Consider the following 18,407-nt stretch of genomic DNA (forward strand, 5'->3'; position numbering starts at 1 on the left):
GCACTCAAAGTTTTTCTTCCCTCTAACAACTTTAATTCCTGTTGCTTCTGATTTGCAGACATGGAGATATATTCATGAACCACACTGAAAACTGGATCGGCTCTCAGTACAAGAAAGTGGTTTACAGGGAATACACCAATGGACAATTTGTGGAGATCAAAGCTCGACCGCCACAAGAGGAGCATTTGGCACTCCTGGGTATGGCACAGATCACAGCCGTGCACTGCCAGCACACACATACACGCACACACACACCCGGTTAGACATCTTCCCAAGAATGAATGGAAGAACAGAGTAGCCTGACTGCATTCATACAAGGGAGACAGCCTGCTGCCCTCCCATCATCAGGGAGAATGCTGTGTGCTCAGCTCACACAAACAGTAGCATAAGAAGACCAGCAGATGACACACAAACAGGAATCCAGTCTAACCATCACCTGCTGCCATGAAGGTCCTTGGCCACCCCTCTGCTGAGCCAGGAAACTTTCATCTGAAACACCGATGCCTCAGAACAGCAGCCAGAGTGTTTACATGGCTTCACCAAGGTTCTCAGTCATCCATGGCCACTGCCTTCACAACACACCATGAAAATCATTCTGACAAAAGAGAAACCTTTTACTCGAGAAGCAGTGCTTGGGTGAACAGCATGGATTCAGTTCCGGTGGCCCTGACTTCCTGGCCTTCTCAGAACTGACTTCATCTGTCTGATGCCCTGAGCTGCCCATGAGATTGGATAAACTCTTCCTGCTAACCTTCCCCACTTGTCCTCACCTGAGTGTCACCCCATCGTGAAGATGAGATCTTAAAGCAGAGGGCTAATCTAGATGACTTTTCCGTTTTTAAATGTACAAGGCAACTTATATAAATACTAAGGCTTTAATATGTTTCTTATTATCAAAATAATGCATCACACGATTATTAGATTCATAAATTATTAACCGGCCCATCCATCTTCACCATCTGCTAACATCAGTTCCCAAGCTTGCTTTTCATACCAATGAGTCATCTCCCATGGGAACATTCCTTCTTTTGAATCTCTGAATCAGAGAACAGATCTCTGAAGAACGGGTGCTGATTCTGCAGAGGGGGCTGGGCTCAATTTGGTTTGCTCAGGAAAAGGAAACAGACCAGCGACTTCATCAGTCAAGCTCAGCACCACTTCAGTCAGGGGAGCAGAAGGCCCATCTGTCCGTTTGCTGCAGATCAGGGAGAGGCCTGAACCCCAGAAACTGCCAAAGCCCCCGGACAGGCACACTGGTCATCACTGCTCCCTGTGACCCACCAGGCAGTAAACCAGAAGGCATTCACCCCTTCTCACCAAAATAGCACAGCATGTGCAGTTTAAGCGGCAATGAAAATACGTTGATTTTCTTACATGTATGCATATGCCCCATCTATAACTCTATCCCAAAACTACTTTAAAAACCATGCCTAAATTTTTCTTTTCTGGCTTTATCATTTTAAAAAAAAACAGTGTGCTTTTCAGACACTGTCTGATTCATACTAAATATTTGTTTTAAAGATAATAGTAGTCCAACAAATTTTAGATTATTTAGGCCTTTATCAGTACAGTCCAGGACTGGTTCCGGGAACTTCACGGGCATCAGAATGCTCAAGTCTCTTGCAGTAAATGGCTTAGTACTGTTGGCCCTCTATGTCTGCATCCATGAATACCGACAGCCAACTGCATTTCTCAGGAAAGCACTAAAACCACGGTTGAACCAGTGAACAATGGATGTGTGTGGTCAGACTCTCAACTGTGAGTGTATTTCCCTGTGAACACACTGTGCAGATACATCCCTAGAACCTCAGGGACCAAATCTGTGGTGCTTCCACTGGAAGTCTGTTTCTACCTCTCTCAAGGGATCCCTGTGTGAGTGATGCTCTGTCAGTGTGGCTGAGCAAACTGCATTTGTGTCTTGTTCTGAGGATCAATGGGCACTTGTGCTGGGTGAGGGCATCCCATGGCAACGAGGGTACAGACCTCTCCAGGGATGTGTGTGCCGATTTCCACTGGCTCTCATGCTGGTTAACAGAAACGTGTACACACAACTTTCTGAAGAGTGCATGTCTCATGCAGATATCCAAATACTGAGAAATAGCATTGGATGTTTGCACATGCATTAGTGAAATCACCATATTGATCATAAATCAATATGTTTATGTTTTAATTTTATTGTCTTAGAAATTCCTTTTATACTCATTATTTCATTGCATCCTCACTATTATTATATTTACCAGATAATGAGCAATTTTAAACTAACCAAAGGTTACACACAGGGATTACAATGAAAAGTCACCACGCTAGCTGAGCAGAGCCCACAGGAGGAAAGTAAAATGGAAACGCAGGCTGTGGGTGTATCTCCCCACTGCTGGACCCAGGGACCCAAGCCCCAATCGACCAGCACCGCTTTGTGTATCCAGACACCAAGAGGAATAAACGCAGAGGTTGCCACAGGAAGTCGCAGCCAGACTCAATATCGGGGTCGCTGAGCACGGCCACACGGTCACTGGGGACGCAGGCCCTCCTCCGTGCTCACATCCTCTGTCCTCACAGAAATACAGTTCACTGCAGAGAACCCTCTGAGGGCACCCGTGCGCACTAGAAACTGGCAATGGTGAGACGCGGAGAGAAGACACAGAAGGAGAGACATGCCTCTGGGGCGCTGCACAAACTACCAAAGATCTAAAGTTCTTGATACGTGGCATTTTCTAAAAAGCTTCTTAATGTGTAAAAGCAGAAAGGACATTTCCAGGAGAAAGGACAAACGAATCTTCCCAATGGGACAATTTGGTATCCATGTGGGAAGGTAAGCTGGATCCCTACCTCAAAAAATACCACCAAACCAAATAGACACATACCAAAAACCAACTGAAGGAAAAACTTTACAAAATTTCGAACCATTTTTGATGAGAGAATACCTTTTCTTTAAATTGAAGTACTGTTGATTTACAATGATTTGTTTGTGCAAGGTGTACAGCAAAGTGATTCAGTGATTCAGCCTCTCATGTGCTTCCCTTCGGGAAGCCCCTGGGCCATGCCTTCTACTCAGAACAGCTAAGAATCCTGAATAGGCAAAGCAGCATGTGGCGGTGCTCGTGGGGGCTTTTAGACTGAGTAAATTATTCTAACATGATACAAGAAACAAGCCCAGAGGTTAAGAGAGGATCTCCAAACCTACCTTCAAACAGGAGGTCTTGCTCCCTTGAATGTGGGTGCATGAAACAGCGCTTGGGAAGGGAAGAGGTGTGTCATGAATATTTTTCCTGCAGAGGGCACAGCGGTATGTAGAGAGGAAGTGCAGGCACGTCCCAGGACACAGCACACGGACACAGTCACTGGACTCTCAGCCCTGCGCTGTGTGCACCGCACTGTCTCCGCCCCTGACACGGGGAGAGCAGCTCACACGTGTCCTGGAGAGTGTGGTCACATGACCTGGACCTGGCCAATCGGTGTGTTCCATCCTCCCTGGCCACCGTGATTGGCTCAGGGCTGGGGCGGTGACCAATCGGGGCCCAGGGCCGGGCCTCAGGCTGGAATCAAGGGAAGAGGAGCTCTGGTTCCGCCGGAAGGGGTGGGGCCGGGAGAGGTCAGGCTACAGCAGTGGGAGGGGCGTGAGTGCAGCCTGCGGCGGTTGGTGGCCTTCCCGCGCCCGCCGGGGCAGAGCCGCCGGCCTGAGAAGGAGGACGCTGCTGAGCCCCCGGGTTGAGAGCGCCGGTTTCTGCTGTGGTCCCCGAGCTCCACCTGAGACCCGGAGGGAAGCCGTCTGCCCGTGAGTCCTCTCCTGCTTGTCTGTCAGCTTGTTTGAACCACGCTGGGTTTTCTGTCAGGCTGCCTAAGTGGAGACCCTGGAAATGCACCTGTGTGGGTTTTGGCTGGCTTCAGGGAAGAAATGCCAGATGACACTGGGAGACTCCAGTTTAATCTGGATTTAGGTCCTGTCTCTTGAAAGTGAAGTGAAAGTCCCTCAGTCGTGTCCGACTCTTGGCGACCCCATGGGCTGTACAGTCCATGGAATCCTGCAGGCCAGAATACTGGAGCGGGTAGCCTTTCCCTTCTCCAGGGGATCTTCCCAGGCCAGGGATTGAACCCAGGTTTCCTGCTTTGCAGGCAGATTCTTTACCAGCTGAGCCACAAGAGAAGTCCAAGAATACTGGAGTGGGTAGCCTGTCCCTTCTGTAGCGGATCAGCATTCCTGACCCAGGAATCAAACTGGGGTCTCCTGCATGGCAGGAGGATTCTTTACCAGCTGAGCTATCAGGGAAGCCCAGTATCTCTTAAGGCCAGCTATTAATTGTAGGATTACCCTAAGTAGTCTTCACGGGATTAAGGTAGCAACCTGCTAAGGTAGCAGTCGATGTCCTTTTTCTAGAGGACAAAACTGGGGCTCAAAGAAGGGGGTAGCACAGCTACAGCAAGGAAGCGTGTACCTAGACAAAAGCCCCCAGATCCTACTGTTGGAACTCAGGGAAGCCAAATGGTGTGGCTTGTCCATGTGACAGGGGCTAAGGCATCCGGCCCACACTGGATACTGTGGGGACCTGACTTGGTGACTGCCTTCTGGCAGCTCTGAGACTCACAAAAGCAATTTGCACTGAAGAGAGGAGGGACACCTCCCTCCATACACCCCACCACACCCTCCGGGTACTCCCACACCCTGCCCCCTTTCTCTTGCTTTGTGAGGGAATAAGAGTCACGCTCATGTGACCACATTGGCTGTCCACTGTTCACGAGCTACCAACTGGAGCTGCTACAGGAGAGGCCAAGAGCCTTTGCCCCTGAGTACCTCTCTTTCCTTTGCACTGTGGGGGCCCTCCTCCACACCTGCACGCCGGAGGCCTTTTCTGAGACATGCAGGGACCCTCCTTTAGTTTGCAACAGGTTGCACATCCATCGCTGTCCTTTGAAACTCAGCTCATGAGCTCCGTTGTCTGCATCGCGGCCCACCTTGCTGCCAGGGGAGAGACAGAGTGACAATGAATCCAAAGCTCAGAACTGACAGGCGGGAATCTGTGTATAAAGGACCTGATTAATCACACTGTAGAGGCTGTAGTAGGCTCCAGGGATCCGTAACCAGGGCTTGGGCCAAAGTGACTCCACAGCTGTTTTAATGCCTGGGGAGGGTTCTGGCTATAGTGGAGGTGGGATGAGTCTCCTGAGGTTCTGGAGGCCCACTGTGTGCAGGTTCATGGTGCACAGAGAAGAGAAGGCGGAGTCCTTCCCTGGAGGTGGTCACAGCTCATGGGTGAGCCAGGCAGGCAGGCAGGGCAAGGTAGCACCTGAGCTGCCTTCATGAGTGAATGGTGTGGGACGAAGGAAGAGAACCAGGTCTGCTCCCTTATGTGGTGCCCAGGACAGGTTGTCACCAGACTAAACACTGCGGTGACGACCATCAGTCACTGCTGTCTGCAAAGGGTTTACATTGGTGTAAACCATCTGAGTGGTCAGGCCGTCTCTAAACTACACTGGTTATGGGCATTGCCTCTCTGGAACTTGACGTGTTTCATCTCTTCCTTCCTGAACATTCATTTCCAAGAGGGTTTTTGGGGCACAAGGATGTTGGGTTTTTTTCTAGCTTTGTCTCGTGAGGAATGCTTTTCTGGTTGTTGGTGTGGTTTGTTTTTCCAGCTCTCTTTCTTGGCTTATTTTGTGAATTTGCTTCTGCCAGAGGAAGAGCTCAGAATTTGCTTCTGGCTGTGATGTGACACTTAAAACAGCAACATCTACCTGGGTATTATGACCACATTTGCCAAAAGGGCTTTGTTTTGTAGAAGACATCTTGAAAGTACCTACACTGTCCTTTCAGATACCCAAAGGCTATTTGAAATGAAATAAAAAAAACAAGAATTCTCAAGTTTAGTCTTACAGTATGTGGGGAGTCAGAAAAATCCCCTGGAGGAGGGAAACACTACCCACTCTAGTATTCTGGCCTAGAGAATTCCATGGAGTGTATAGTCCATGGGGTCGCAAGGAATCAGACAAAATCTGATGACTGAACAGCAACAGCAATGAAGCTTCACCATTTGTCAAACAGAGACAACAGCAGTGTTTACACGACCGTGTGCATGTTCAGTTGCTCATTCGTGTCCAACTCTTTGCAGCCCTGTGAACTCCAGCCCCTAAGAACCTCTAACCGTGGAATTTTTCAGGCAAGAATACTGAAATGGGTTGCCATTTCCTCCTCCCGTGGATCTTCCCGAACCAGGGAGCGAACCCAGGTCTCCTGCATCTCCTACATTGGCTGGCGGGTTCTTTTCTGCTGAACCACCTGGGAAAGAAGTCATTACATCACTGGGTTATCCAGAGTGATACCGCACACAATACTGGGTGCCCTGGGCCGGGAACCCAGTGGAGGGGGGAGTGGCGGGTCTGGACAAAACGTGCCCATAACTTCGTGTATAGGACGGATGGAGGCTGAGCCTGGCCGACTGGCTGTGACCACAGGTGACCCACTTGCCCCCTACGCTCTGCCAGGCACCGTGGGCCCAGAGGGACTCAGCTTAAAAATTGCTTGCCCAGCCACCCACAAGAGGGACCCTGGTTGTCAAATTAGGATCTGACACCGTGATCCAAAAGATGGCCCCCGAAGTCAGTTTCACACATGAGGGTCCAGGAGGGGGGTCATGTCAGAGACCCCTGGGAAAGCAGACAGGATAGAAATGGTGGGGGAAGGTCCCGGAGGCAGGTGGTCCAGGCCTGCCTTCTGCAGGAGCGCCTCTTCCGCCCACCCCCAACTCTTCTGTCCCTCTGATGGCTTTGGGGTCAGCAGCCAGGGTTCCTAGGAAACGGACAAGAGCAGCTTGTGGGCCAGCATGTTTCCTTGTAACTGAAACCCATCAGCATTTTTCAAGTCCAATCTCAGAGCCAGGGCATTATTTATGTCCACTGGTCATTGCCGAGAAGGCCACACAGGAAAATCCCGGCTGTGTACTGGGGACGATGGAGGCCTGCACTGGCCTGATGTTGAACTTGACTCCAGCTTTGGCAGAATTGTTAAGGCCGCAGACTACCAGGTCAGTTTGCTTTCAAGCTGCTGTTCAGGGCTCGCCATCACACCCCAGGGCTGTAGTTTCTCCTCGTTCCTCCCCGGAGCTGGTGTGGCCCACGGCGGCATCTGTTTCCTGTCTTTGTGGATGTTGTTTTTTGAAAAGCAAGTGAGGAGCTGCCTGCCGGAGGATGGCAGCCGCCTCCACACTAGACTCCAGGACCCACGGTCAGGTGGTGAGGGTTCCTGAGCTCCCAGGGAGGCTCAGACCCCGCCTAGCCCCTCTGAGGCCACGTATGCGGGTCCAGACCCAGCCTGACCACTTCCTGGGGGCTGAGCAGCCTCAGGCACATGGCTTCCGCACTCAGAACCTCAGTTTTTCCATCTGTAGAATGGAGATGATGGCCCGTCCTCCCTGCCGGGGGATGGGCACGGTTGCCATGGACATGGGACAGGGGAGAGGGACGTGTCTCTTGCAGTTTCCAGCTGAGGCCTTGTGGGCATGAGCTGGTGTCCGAGACAGTTCCCCGACTTGGCTAAGTGTGGTGATGAGCATGGAGTTGGGGGCGGGGGTTCATCCTCATAGCCTGGACATTGGGGTGGGGGTTCTCGACTTTGAGGCACCTCAAGTCTAATTTCGACAACTCCGCATGTAAGGACAGTGCAGCAGCAGGTGTTCTTGGGGACTTGTCAGCCTGGACGCAAACCCCCATCCCCACCCTGTGGGGGCATCCCGACCCGGCTTGTGGTGCAGGGTCAGATCCTTTTACCGAGGGAAGGAACTGAGGCTCTGAGAGGTGGGGCAAGGAGACCAAGGCCACTGGGCCCGGCAGGGGCAGAACCAGCACTTGAACTTGGGTGCTGCGCCCTCGTGTCAGGCTCTGCCCTGAACCGTGAGAACTGGAGTATAGAGCAGTCTGAGCACCAAAGAATTGATGCTTTTGACCTGTGGTGTTGGAGAACACTCTTGAGAGTCCCTTGGACTGCAAGGACATCAAACCAGTCCATCCTAAAGGAAATCAACCCTGAAAATTATTCATTGGAAGGGCTGATGCTGAAGCTTAAGCTCCAGTACTTTGGCCAACTGATGTGAAGAGCCGACTCATTGGAAAAGACCCTGATGCTGGGAAAGATTGAGGGCAGGAGGAGAAGGGGGCGTCAGAGGAAGAGATGGTTGGATGGCATCACTGACTCCAGGGGCATGAGTTTGAGTAAGCTGTGGGAGATGGTGAAGGACAGGGAAGGCTGGTGTGTTTCAGTCCATGGGGTCTCAAAAAGTCGGACGTGACTTAGTGATTGAACAACAACAAAATGTGGTCTTCAGCCCCCATCTCACTCATACCCCCAGGCTTAGTGCCTATGCCATGAGCCTCTCCTACAATGAGGTGTCAGGGGCCATTGTCTAGTCCCGAAGCGATTCATATCTCTATTCATAATTCCACCATTACACATGCATTTCTTTGCCCATAAAATTTTTATGTCTCTTGAGTCTTAAGTGCTGAGGCTTTTATACACCCCACCTGGTTTCCTTTGGGCCTCTTTTGGTTTTGTGGAAGCGTACTTGTTATAAACTGGAGAAGGAAATGACAAAGTTATAAAGTGAATTCCAGACATGTTTAAAGAGTCTTGTCTTTAAGTTCCCCAAGGACGGCTCTGCGCGGGTCCCAGGTAGTCGGGCTGAAATCTGTGCCCCTCGGGTTGCGGTTCTGACGTCCTCCCATGTCTCTTGGCCGGTAGTGTGCCAGAGTCAGCTCTTTCTGGCTCATCGGGAATCCTGCCAGCAGGGTGTTAATCCTTTGGTACATGAATCAGGCCACGGCGGGAGTATTTACACCGCGGAAATTGGCAAATGATGCAGCTACAGATCAGGGTTGGTTTTTCTTCCTGGAGAGCAGGGGGTTGGGCAGGGGGCTGCACACATTATCAGCATGCCCCCTGCTCTGTGCCCACGTGTCTCCCTTTCCTGAAGAGGTCAAGTGTCTTCAAACGTGTCTGTTGTGTTTTCGCTTCTCGTTATGACACTTTTTATTTGGTTCTGTTTGGTTCTTTTCCAAGTTGGCTGTGTCGTTTTCTTTAATGGTTTCCTGTCTTTGCAGGACCTTTCTATCTTGAGGTTTATTTCTCTAAACGAGGTGAGCTTAGCTGATTTATTAGATTTATTATGCATCTAATCGTCTCAGAATCCCAAAGCTGAGGGGGTCACTTCTGCTGGTTCTACTCCAGCTGTCTTTCATCCTGATGGGCCTGGTGCTCTTCTCCACTGGCCACCACCCTTCCATAACCCACGGGACAGTTCCCAAGCCTGGGAAGAAGGTGCCCTTATCCAGAAAGACTTGGCACTTGCATTCTCCACTCATCTGAGGGCGTTATGGATAGGATCCCCTTGAACCACGGTCACGGGCTGATGTGCCTGCACCCACTGGGGTCTTCACCTGCTTCTTCCCCTGCTCGGCACCAGCACCACCTTCCTTGTAATTCCCGTGGCTGGAGGAGGGAGGCCCTTTCTGGGTCACCTGAAAGTGTCATCTCCTGGGAGTCTGGCTCCATGGGGAGGGAAGGGTCTTCTGTTAGATCCCTCATCTTGGGCAGTTGCTCCTCTGGGTCTTCTCGGGTCTTCAGCAACGTTAAGGCGTGACACTTTTTTTTTTTTAATAATTGTTTACCATGAGAGGGTGGATCTGAGTAACCTACCCACCCATCATCAAAGCAGGCCTGTGAATGAATACATGTCTTTTATTCTTTCAACAAGCCAGGCCTTGGGAGCCAGACCCTGTGCCGAGAGCTGAGGGGTAAATCTACCCCAGCCAGTCCTGCTGCTGCTACTGCTGCAGCTAAGTCATTTCAGTCGTGTCTGACTCTGTATGACCCTATAGACGGAAGCCCACCAGGCTCCCCCGTCCCTGGGATTCTCCAGGCAAGAACACTGGAGTGGGTTGCGATTTCCTTCTCCAATGTGTGAAAGTGAAAAGTGAACGTGAAGTTGCTCAGTCGTGTCTGACCCTTAGCGACCCCACGGACTGCAGCCTACCAGGCTGCTCCATCCATGGGATTTTCTAGGCAAGAGTACTGAAGTGGCTTGCCAGTGCCTTCTCCGAGCCAGTCCTGCAGCCCCAGTTAACTCAGAGACCACGTTCTGGGTCTGGCTCACTGGAGACAGTCGAGGGTACCATGTCTAGGATGTGTAGAAGGCATGCTTAGGCCAGCACCCATGTGACCGTGCCCGAGTGACCACAGCCGCTCCTCCAGGGCGGTGCAGATGTGGTCAGCAGGAACCACGGTGCAGAAAGGCCTCCCTTGCCCAGGGACTGAGCCCTTTCCTGTCCCCTCCAGGAGCCGTCCAGGTGGAGGGCGGGCGTGAGCAAGCCAGGGTCAGCCCCCAGTGGCGGTCAAGCCTGCCTCCTCGTCCAACAGAATTCAAGTGAACCCGAGGATGCTGCCAGAAGTCAAGGAAGGACCGCGGGAACATCCTCTGCAAGCACACAGTAGGAGCTCAGCAGGACTGTCCCCCCAACCCCCTGGATCAGTCGGCAAATATCATAAAGCCAGGCTCCCATGAGATGACACGTTCAGTTGACCCAGAAAGGGCCCCTGTCTTCCCAATCCGGGAACTAGAAGGAGGCTGGTCCTGGCGCCGATCAGGAGGAGGGGATGAGGCCTACTCCGTGCCAGCTGCTCTTCCTCCCGGGAAGCACGTCTGTCACCTAAGCAGACAGACCCAGCCTGGAACAGGCCTGCCAACTCACACGCATGCGGGACCCTGGTGCCAACAGGAAGAGCAGTCAGGCCCCAGGGCTGCCAAGAATGCAGCCGGTCATTAGGGACTGACCAGGCATCACGTGCCTTGAACACATTCGAGGAGAACACGACCCCTCCCACAGAGCAGCCCTGGCATCAGAGGCTCTCCGAGAGGTGGTGCTATCCTTGGAGCTGAGGAAGCCGAGGGCACAGAGAACGGGAGGTTGGCCAGGCCCCTGTGGTGTCAGAAGTCCAGCCCAGGCCTCCCACCGGGGCTCCAGGGCTTCCTGGCCGGCAGTGCTCAGGAGCCGTCCTGTGTGTCCCTGCCATACACACACGCCCCCCACAGCTCCTGCTGGACCGTGAGCCGAGGAGGGGTGCACACAGGATGTCATGGAGGCGCCCCCACCACCCTCGGGTCTGAGCACTCGGCACCCCCTAATTCCCTGATGGCAGTGACGGGGCCCTCTGGGGTGGGCGGCAGCTGTGGGCTCAGGGTGGGCTGGGGAGGTGTGCTGCCCGGGAACCCTCTGGGGGCAGCTAGGGACCCCAGCTCGGCCTCGCTGAGGCCAACCTTCCAACAAGCTCGGAGGCCTCCCCTCAGCGGAGACGGGTGACCGTGACGCACGACACACAGGCTCAGGCAGCCGTGAGGACGCAGAGGGGCCCTTGGCGTCCTCGACCACCAAGAGTCCCCCACGGGGATGGTGTTGCTTGTTCTGTGATTCCCTTCTTCCTTCGCAAAGGAAAGTGCCAGGAGTGACTGTGGTGGGGTCTCCGTTCGTGTGAGTTGAGCCAGAGCGGAGGTTTAACCCCATCCAGTCTGTGCTGGGCGGGCCTCCCCCCCACTCCACCTTGGACGGCGCAGGCCTGGTCACTCTTCTGGCCTTCTTGGCTCTTGAGCAGCTTTAAGGTGTGGCATTTGTTTTCTTACTTCTTGTCTTTGTCCAGCCTTTGGTGGCAGTCTATTGCAAGGGCCCTGACCCTGTCGCCTCCCAGAGCCCCTTGGCCCTCCCCACGCCCACGCCAAGCCTCGAGGCCCCTGCGGTTCTGTGGCCTCCAGACTCCACACCCGCAGGGCCAGTCCGGACAGAAGCCACCGTCTGGGGAGTCCGACTGGGGAGGGGGGTACCAGCGTCTCTCGGTTTCTTCCCGCAAGGAGCAGGCTGCTGTCAAGTTGGGTACCAGCATTTAAAACATCCCATGTATATAAGAACGAGGACATCCTGTTTGTCCAGTGAGTCCCACGACCCTTTCCTGATCTGGCCAGATGTTTTTCTGGAAGGGACCCTGTCACTCATGTAAACAGCGGAGCGTGTTTTCCCAGGGATGCCGGCCCGGGCACTGCTTATTAACCACCGTCGAGAGAAATCTCCACGGACTCGGAGGAATATATTTTGGGTCTTTGCGTGCGGCTGAGCAGAGCACACAGAAATAAACGTGGGCTGTAACAGGAAAGACGGGGTTGGTTGTATGGGGCCATCCACAGTCACTCCCAGTGCCCCATGTGGTCAACCCCTTGCCCGGGAGCCCCCAGGCTAGAGGCATTGCTGCCTCTTGGGTCTCGGTGCCCCAGGGCTCCTGGGGTAGGAGAAGCGGCCTCCAGCTTCTTTGCAAAGAGAGTCTGTGCAGGGGTGGTCTCAGCGGCCTCAAAGTCGTGGAGAGGCGGCATAGCCCCAGCCACGGGGTTGGGCGGGGCTGCTGAGAGCACCAAGAACTCCCCACAACTGTGAAGATAGTCACGTGTGGCAAAGATTTGCAGAGGAGCAAAAGGTGGGCTCAGAGAGGCTGAGTCACTCGCCAGAGACAACACAGCAGCAGACCAGGACTCCGACCCAGGTTGCTGACATCACGGCTCCCTCCTGTGCCCATCTGACCGGCCCCTTGAGGGCAGCAGGAAGATCTGGGCTCCCCTGGCCTGAGCCCCTGGGCCTGCCTCCTCTCATCCGTACTGGGATGTGTCCATTCCCAAACCATGCTCTGTGTCCCCCAGCCCTGGGGCGTCACGTCAGGCTCCAGGCTCCCTGCAGGTGAGCCCACGCCCACCAGCACACCTCTGAGCCTTGCCCATCTGGTCCCTGTGCCCTAGTGTCCTGATCCTAAGTGTGTTCTTGAGGCAGCCCAGGACTGGAGCCCTGCTTCTTCGACGCTCCCTGCACCAAGCCCAGTGAGGCTCTGCCTTGTGGCTTCGTGACAAGTGTAGTGGGCTGAGTGGTGGCCCCAAAAGCCATCCATCCTTCTGCAGCCTGCCAAGGTGACCTTATTCCGATGAAAGTTCTCGGCAGATGGAAGTAAGTTCCTGACTGCTGCACCAGATCACCTGGGATGCACGTGGACCCTGAATCCAATGATGGGTGTCCTTGGAAGAGAAGAGGGCGTGATCTGAGGCACAGAGCCACCCAGGGGAGAAGGTTTGTGCAGATGGACGCAGAGGTCAGGGTGATGTGGCCACAAGCCCAGGGAGGCCTGGGGTCTCCCAAGGGCTGGACCAGGCCAGAGGGACACTCCCCTGGAGCCTCTGGAGGGAGCTCAGCCCCGCCCCCACCTTGATCACAGGTTTCTGCCTCCAGAACTGGGGGAGCATGAATTTGTGTGGCCAGCGACTGCAGCTGTCCCTGGACACTGAGAGTGAACTTGCCGGCTCCAAGGTCCTCCAGTGGCAGGACCCACCCCCCACCCGCCGACACACAGTCTTGTCATGAGGTTAAATGAGTCAATACGCACTGATGCCTGAATCAGGGAATGACACTTGGATCTCAGCCCCCTTCACCTCCCCCTCATCATCTTCTCCGGCAATGTAGCGGCCCTCATCCACTCATTCAGTGGACACGTGGTGCTCCTGCCCGGCCCCGATGTGGGCAGCGGGGCCAGCGAGCTGGGAAGCTCCGCACAGGACTCAACCTGCCTGCTGAAGCCGCACGGACACGGTCTGTGCAGTGACACGGAGGTCCGGGAGAGGCTGGATCCTCTGGTCGTGGGAGGCACGGGGGCCTCAGCATCAGAGGTGGAGGGGTGGGCCGGGTTCATCCAGGGGGATGCAGCCCTTCACTCAAAGTGGGGGAAGAACCCCACGTGGCACCCGGTGTCCGGGGGCCTCCCCTTGCCCTGGTGGACGATGGGCACAGCAGTGGATGACCGCCGGGAGTCTGCATCTCACTAGGGGCCGAGGCTGGTGCTGAGTGAATCCTCAGTGAGGTTTTCTTCTTAAAAACCATCCTAAGTGACTTCTGCTCCATTGCTTTTTGCCAAAAACCTACAATGATCCCAAGAACTTTGTACACTCCAAGGGTGGTGACTGGACATGGAGCCCAGCACAGACCCAAGTCAGCCCTACCCTGCGTCCCACAGGCCGGCCACACCATCCCCCTTCCGTGGCCTGGCTTTCTTCTGCCAGGACTCCCAGAATGGTGGAAACGCGAGTGTGGCCTCAAGCTGAGGGGCCCAGTGTGGGATCCAAGCCCCTGGGGGTCCCCTTGGGAAGTCTGGTGGACCATAGTCCCCACTGCTGTTGGGCAGCTCTGTCTCGGGGAATGTCGTGTTTCTTTGCTTTCTGTTGTGATGGGGCACCCCAGTTATCTCGGGGCGATTGGGAGGTCTGCTGGGGTTACATGCTCCTGCCGTAGATGGGGAAACATTACGCTGCAATGACGCTGCTCACTTGATACTGGGAATCTGTTCAACAGAGATGGCAAGGGGAAGAGAGAAAAACAGAAACAAAAATGGAGAGTTGCTGGGTTGCTTCAGGTCTCACCTGTGAGTAAGAATGTGTGCAGCCTGCACGTGAACCCAGGTTCCCACACCTGCCAGCTGCCAGGTGCCAGGTGCCGATTTTAGACCCCCAGCTTCACTAAGGAGTCATTGACAGATACAGTTTGTGTGTGTTTCAAGTCTGCATTGTGATGACTTGATGCCCATAGACGTCGTGGAGTGATTGCCCAACACCCGTATCACCTCACACAGTTAACTCTGTGCGTGTGTGTGTGTTATGTTGTCCTTATAATCCATGAACACAGTATAGATAGCTCTCCATTTTGTTAGATCTTCTTTAATTTATCTTAGAAGTCTATAGTTTGCTGTAAGTCTTGTACATGTTTAATTAGATATCTTGATATTTTCAGTGCCATTATAAACTCCTAATAGATAGAGATAGAATTGACTTTTCTATATTCACCTGCTAAATCCATTTATTTCAAATCATCCTAATTGTATTTTCTTATGTACACACAACTATGTTTGCAAATAAGTGCTTTTTCCCCCTTTGCAACTGTGATAACCCTTTTCTTTTCCTTGCCTTATTGTGCGGACTGGGATCTCCAGTTCCCAGTACGGTGGTGGACAGAAGTAGTGAGAACACGTATCCTTGTCTCTTTCCCGTTACCAGAGGAAAGCTTTCAGTATTTCACCGTCACATATGATGTTAGCTTTTTGATAGATATTTTTAATCAAAATATGTAAATTATTCTCTGTTAGTTTACTATGCGTTTTTTCTTAGTCATGCACTAAAATTATTACATGAATTTTTCTTAAGTTTATTTTCTGTAGATTTTGAAACAGGTGATTTTCTTTTATGTGGTGATTTAACTTTTAAAAAATTTTGTGATTCTAAAACAACCCCAACCTGATCTCGATGTATTCTCCTTCTGTTGGATTTTATTTGTTAGTGTTTTATTTAGGATTATTTCATCTATATTCAGAGTCTGTAATGTTACTTTCTTGTACTTCTTCCTTGTTGGTTTTAGTATCAAGGTTATGCTAGTCTTATAAAACAAGGTTGGAGAGTGTTCCTTGTTTACCCCCAGAGTTCCTGTGAGATTACTGTTTCCTTCCCTCGATTTTTGGAAGAACTGATTGGCAAAACCAGTTGGTTTCATTGTGGGGAGGCTTTTAATTTCAGATGTAATGTTTTTCATGCAAATAAAATTTTCTGATTTTGTATGTCTTCTTGGTTCTAGTTATGTAAAGTCTTTCCCCGCTGCTAGGAAGTTATTGAGGCCAGCGGACTCTCCAATTAGTAAGTGAACTGTGGTTCATCACATCTTTCTTATCTGCAAGATGTGTTGTCTCCCCTTTGAAAAATCCTTGATACTGGTGATTTGTGCTTTGTCTCTTTTTCTTAATCAGTCTCTCTAGGGGTTTATCAGTTTTGGCAGTCCTTTCAAAGAGCCCACTTTTGGCTTTGTTTTGAAAAAATTCCATATTTGCTTTCGGTTTCCTTATTTTCTGCTCCTTTTTTCCCCATCTGCCTTGTGTTTAATTTGCTTGGCTTTTTTTTGAAAAAATTCCATATTTGCTTTCGGTTTCCTTATTTTCTGCTCCTTTTTTCCCCATCTGCCTTGTGTTTCATTTGCTTGGCTTTTTTTCTGGTTTCTGCAGCCCATGGGGTCGCTAAGGATCGGACACGACTGAGCAACTTCACTTTGACTTTTCACTTCATGCATTGGAGAAGGAAATGGCAACCCATTCCAGTATTCTTGCCTGGAGAATCCCAGGGACGGAGGAGCCTGGCGGACTGCTGTCTATGGGGTCGCACAGAGTCGAACACGACTGAAGCGACTTAGCAGCAGCAGCAGCAGGGATAGAGGCGTAATTGATGTTTAGCCTTCCTTCTTTCCCAGTATATGTGTGTAAGGCTTTAAGTTACCCTCTAAACACAGTTTGCTTCGTCCCACAAGTTTGAGTAAGTCAGATTTTTTATCGAAAAGTATTTTCTAGTTTTCATTGTGTTTTTTAAAATGATTATCCATGAAATTCTTCAGGCAGTGTGTCATTTAACTTAATGTTTGGGGGTGTTTTTCTGGTGACCCTTGTTTGGTTTCTCGCTTAATTCCTTGAAGAGCCCCGTCTTAGTCTTTTGGGGCTACTGTCATAAACACCATAGACTAGTTGATAAACAACAGAACGTTGTTTCTTCTAGTACTGGAGGCTGCGAAGTCCCAGGATCACCAGCAGGTGCCACGTCTGGTGAGGCCTGTCTCCTGGTTCCTAGACTGCCTGCAGCTTCTCCTTGTCCTCGCAGCACGGGCGCCCGTTCCCTCCTGCCCAGAGCCCTCCCAGAGTGCCTGCCTCCTGGGCGCATCACCGCGTGTGGGGTGCAGTTGGAGGCACATAGACCGCCAGCCCACTGCAGTCCCTAAGTGTCCCCCGCGTTAGTTCAGTCCTTTGAAAGAGTTTGAGCTTTCCTAATGGCCCAATATATATTCATTTTGTTACATGTTCCTTGGGCTCTTGAAAATAATATGTATCAGTGAGAATGCAATGTTCCGTGTGTATCAGTTAGATCAGGTTTGTGACTCATGTAATTCAGATTCCGGTAGCCACGTTTTGTAAAGCAGAAGTAGGTGAAATTACTTGCAATGTATTTTATTTTAACACACCCAAAATATTATCATTTCAGTGTGTAATCAACGTAATAAAACCGAATGACATATTTCACATTCTTTTGTTCATGCTAAGTCTTTAAAATCCAGTGTGTGCTTCATGCTTGCAGCACATCTCATCGTAGAGCCAGCCGCAATTCAGGTACTTCATGGCTGCAGGTGACTACGCACCAGGGAGCCCAGTTCCCTGAGAGATGTGTCTTTAACGTCTCCCACTGTGATTATGCACTTGGCTGTTACTCCTTTTCTATTTCTGTCAGTTTTATGTATTGATATCTTGAGGTTATGTTATTCGGTACCTTCAAATGTAGAATCTTCATCTTCTTGCTGGACTGAACTTGCATCAGTATGAGAAGCTCCTTTTTAAGGCTGGTGATGCTTCTTACTTTAGACACTATTTGACAGTGATATTGCCACATCAGTTTTCTGTCCTTGTTTGCCTGGGTATCTTTTGCCTTCACCTGTCTAAAGATCTTCCGTCTTAACAGGGACCTCTGAATAGTGTATAGTTTTCATTGTCATCAGTTTGACACTTTTTATCGTTTACTGAGAGTTATTTGCTCTGTTTATAATGTTGATATTTGAGTGTCTGTCTGACCTATTCTGTGTTCTTTTCTCTTGCTTCTTGTAGAAGTGTGAAGTCTCTTTTTCTAGTTCTGTACTCCTCTGTCAGGTTGTTGAGTGTCCATTCACCGATAGAGCGTGTGTTTTACATTCAAGTCTAACTTAGTACTTTTACTGCCTCCCTGACACGACTGTTTCCTCCTTGTCACTGTTATCAATTGCTAGATATATTTTTGGTGTTAACATCAATGTTTGGTAGAGTTAATATTTACTCTCACAGTTACCTCATTGTTGGTCTTTACTTGTTTTTTATATTTCTGTCAGAGACTACTTTTCTTTTACCAAAACCACTGCCCTAATATTTTTTTAGTTCATGTCTGTGGGTGATGAGTTGTCTCATTTCCATTTGCCCTAAAAGTCTTTATTTTGCTTTCACTTTGGAAGAGTGTTTCTGTGGGGTATAGCAGTCCAGGTTGGTGGTTATTTGTTTTTCAGCATTTTACAGATGCCAGTCCATTATCTTCTGACTTCGTTTTTCTTGAACAGTCAGCTCTCAGTGTTACTGTGCACTTCAAAGCCACACCTTTTTTCCTGAGCCCTTGAATATTTTCTTCTTGCCTTAGGCACCCGCAGAGCTGCTGAAACCAATGTATGGTTTTCATTTTTGAGTCAGTGGTCTGATTCTTGAACCAACTCTTGCCACTGTCCCTGTCAGTCAGTTCAGTCGCTCAGTGTCTGACCCGTTG

General features: G+C 51.0%; 1 protein-coding gene, 1 long non-coding RNA gene and 1 pseudogene across 17 annotated transcripts in view; 2 read left to right on the top strand and 1 right to left on the bottom strand.

Moving 5' to 3' along the window:
* LOC148772976 (uncharacterized) overlaps positions 1-3,320 on the bottom strand; it is a 75,611-nt gene extending 72,291 nt beyond the window's left edge. For all 11 annotated transcript variants that reach the window (XR_016037030.1, XR_016037033.1, XR_016037027.1 and 8 more), the window contains exon 1: positions 3,182-3,320. This is a non-coding gene — a long non-coding RNA (uncharacterized LOC148772976). The remainder of the gene's footprint in view (positions 1-3,181) is intronic.
* Positions 1-15,714, top strand: part of LOC129549102 (ferroxidase HEPHL1-like) — an 80,014-nt gene extending 64,300 nt beyond the window's left edge. For 2 of the 6 annotated variants that reach the window (XM_088834569.1, XM_088834570.1), the window contains exon 11: positions 59-15,653. In XM_088834569.1, the coding sequence (XP_088690695.1) occupies positions 59-263 (205 nt within the window). In that variant the 3' untranslated portion in view covers positions 264-15,653. The other 4 variants (XM_088834571.1, XM_088834574.1, XM_088834573.1 and 1 more) reach the window with 3 other exon arrangements.
* Positions 1-18,407, top strand: part of LOC148772975 (frizzled-3-like) — a 318,270-nt pseudogene that overhangs the window by 81,470 nt on the left and 218,393 nt on the right.

The sequence above is a fragment of the Moschus berezovskii genome, unplaced genomic scaffold (assembly GCF_049115385.1).
Source record: "Moschus berezovskii isolate FMDL1 unplaced genomic scaffold, NW_MosBer_1.0 29, whole genome shotgun sequence".
Classification (NCBI taxonomy): domain Eukaryota; kingdom Metazoa; phylum Chordata; class Mammalia; order Artiodactyla; family Moschidae; genus Moschus; species Moschus berezovskii.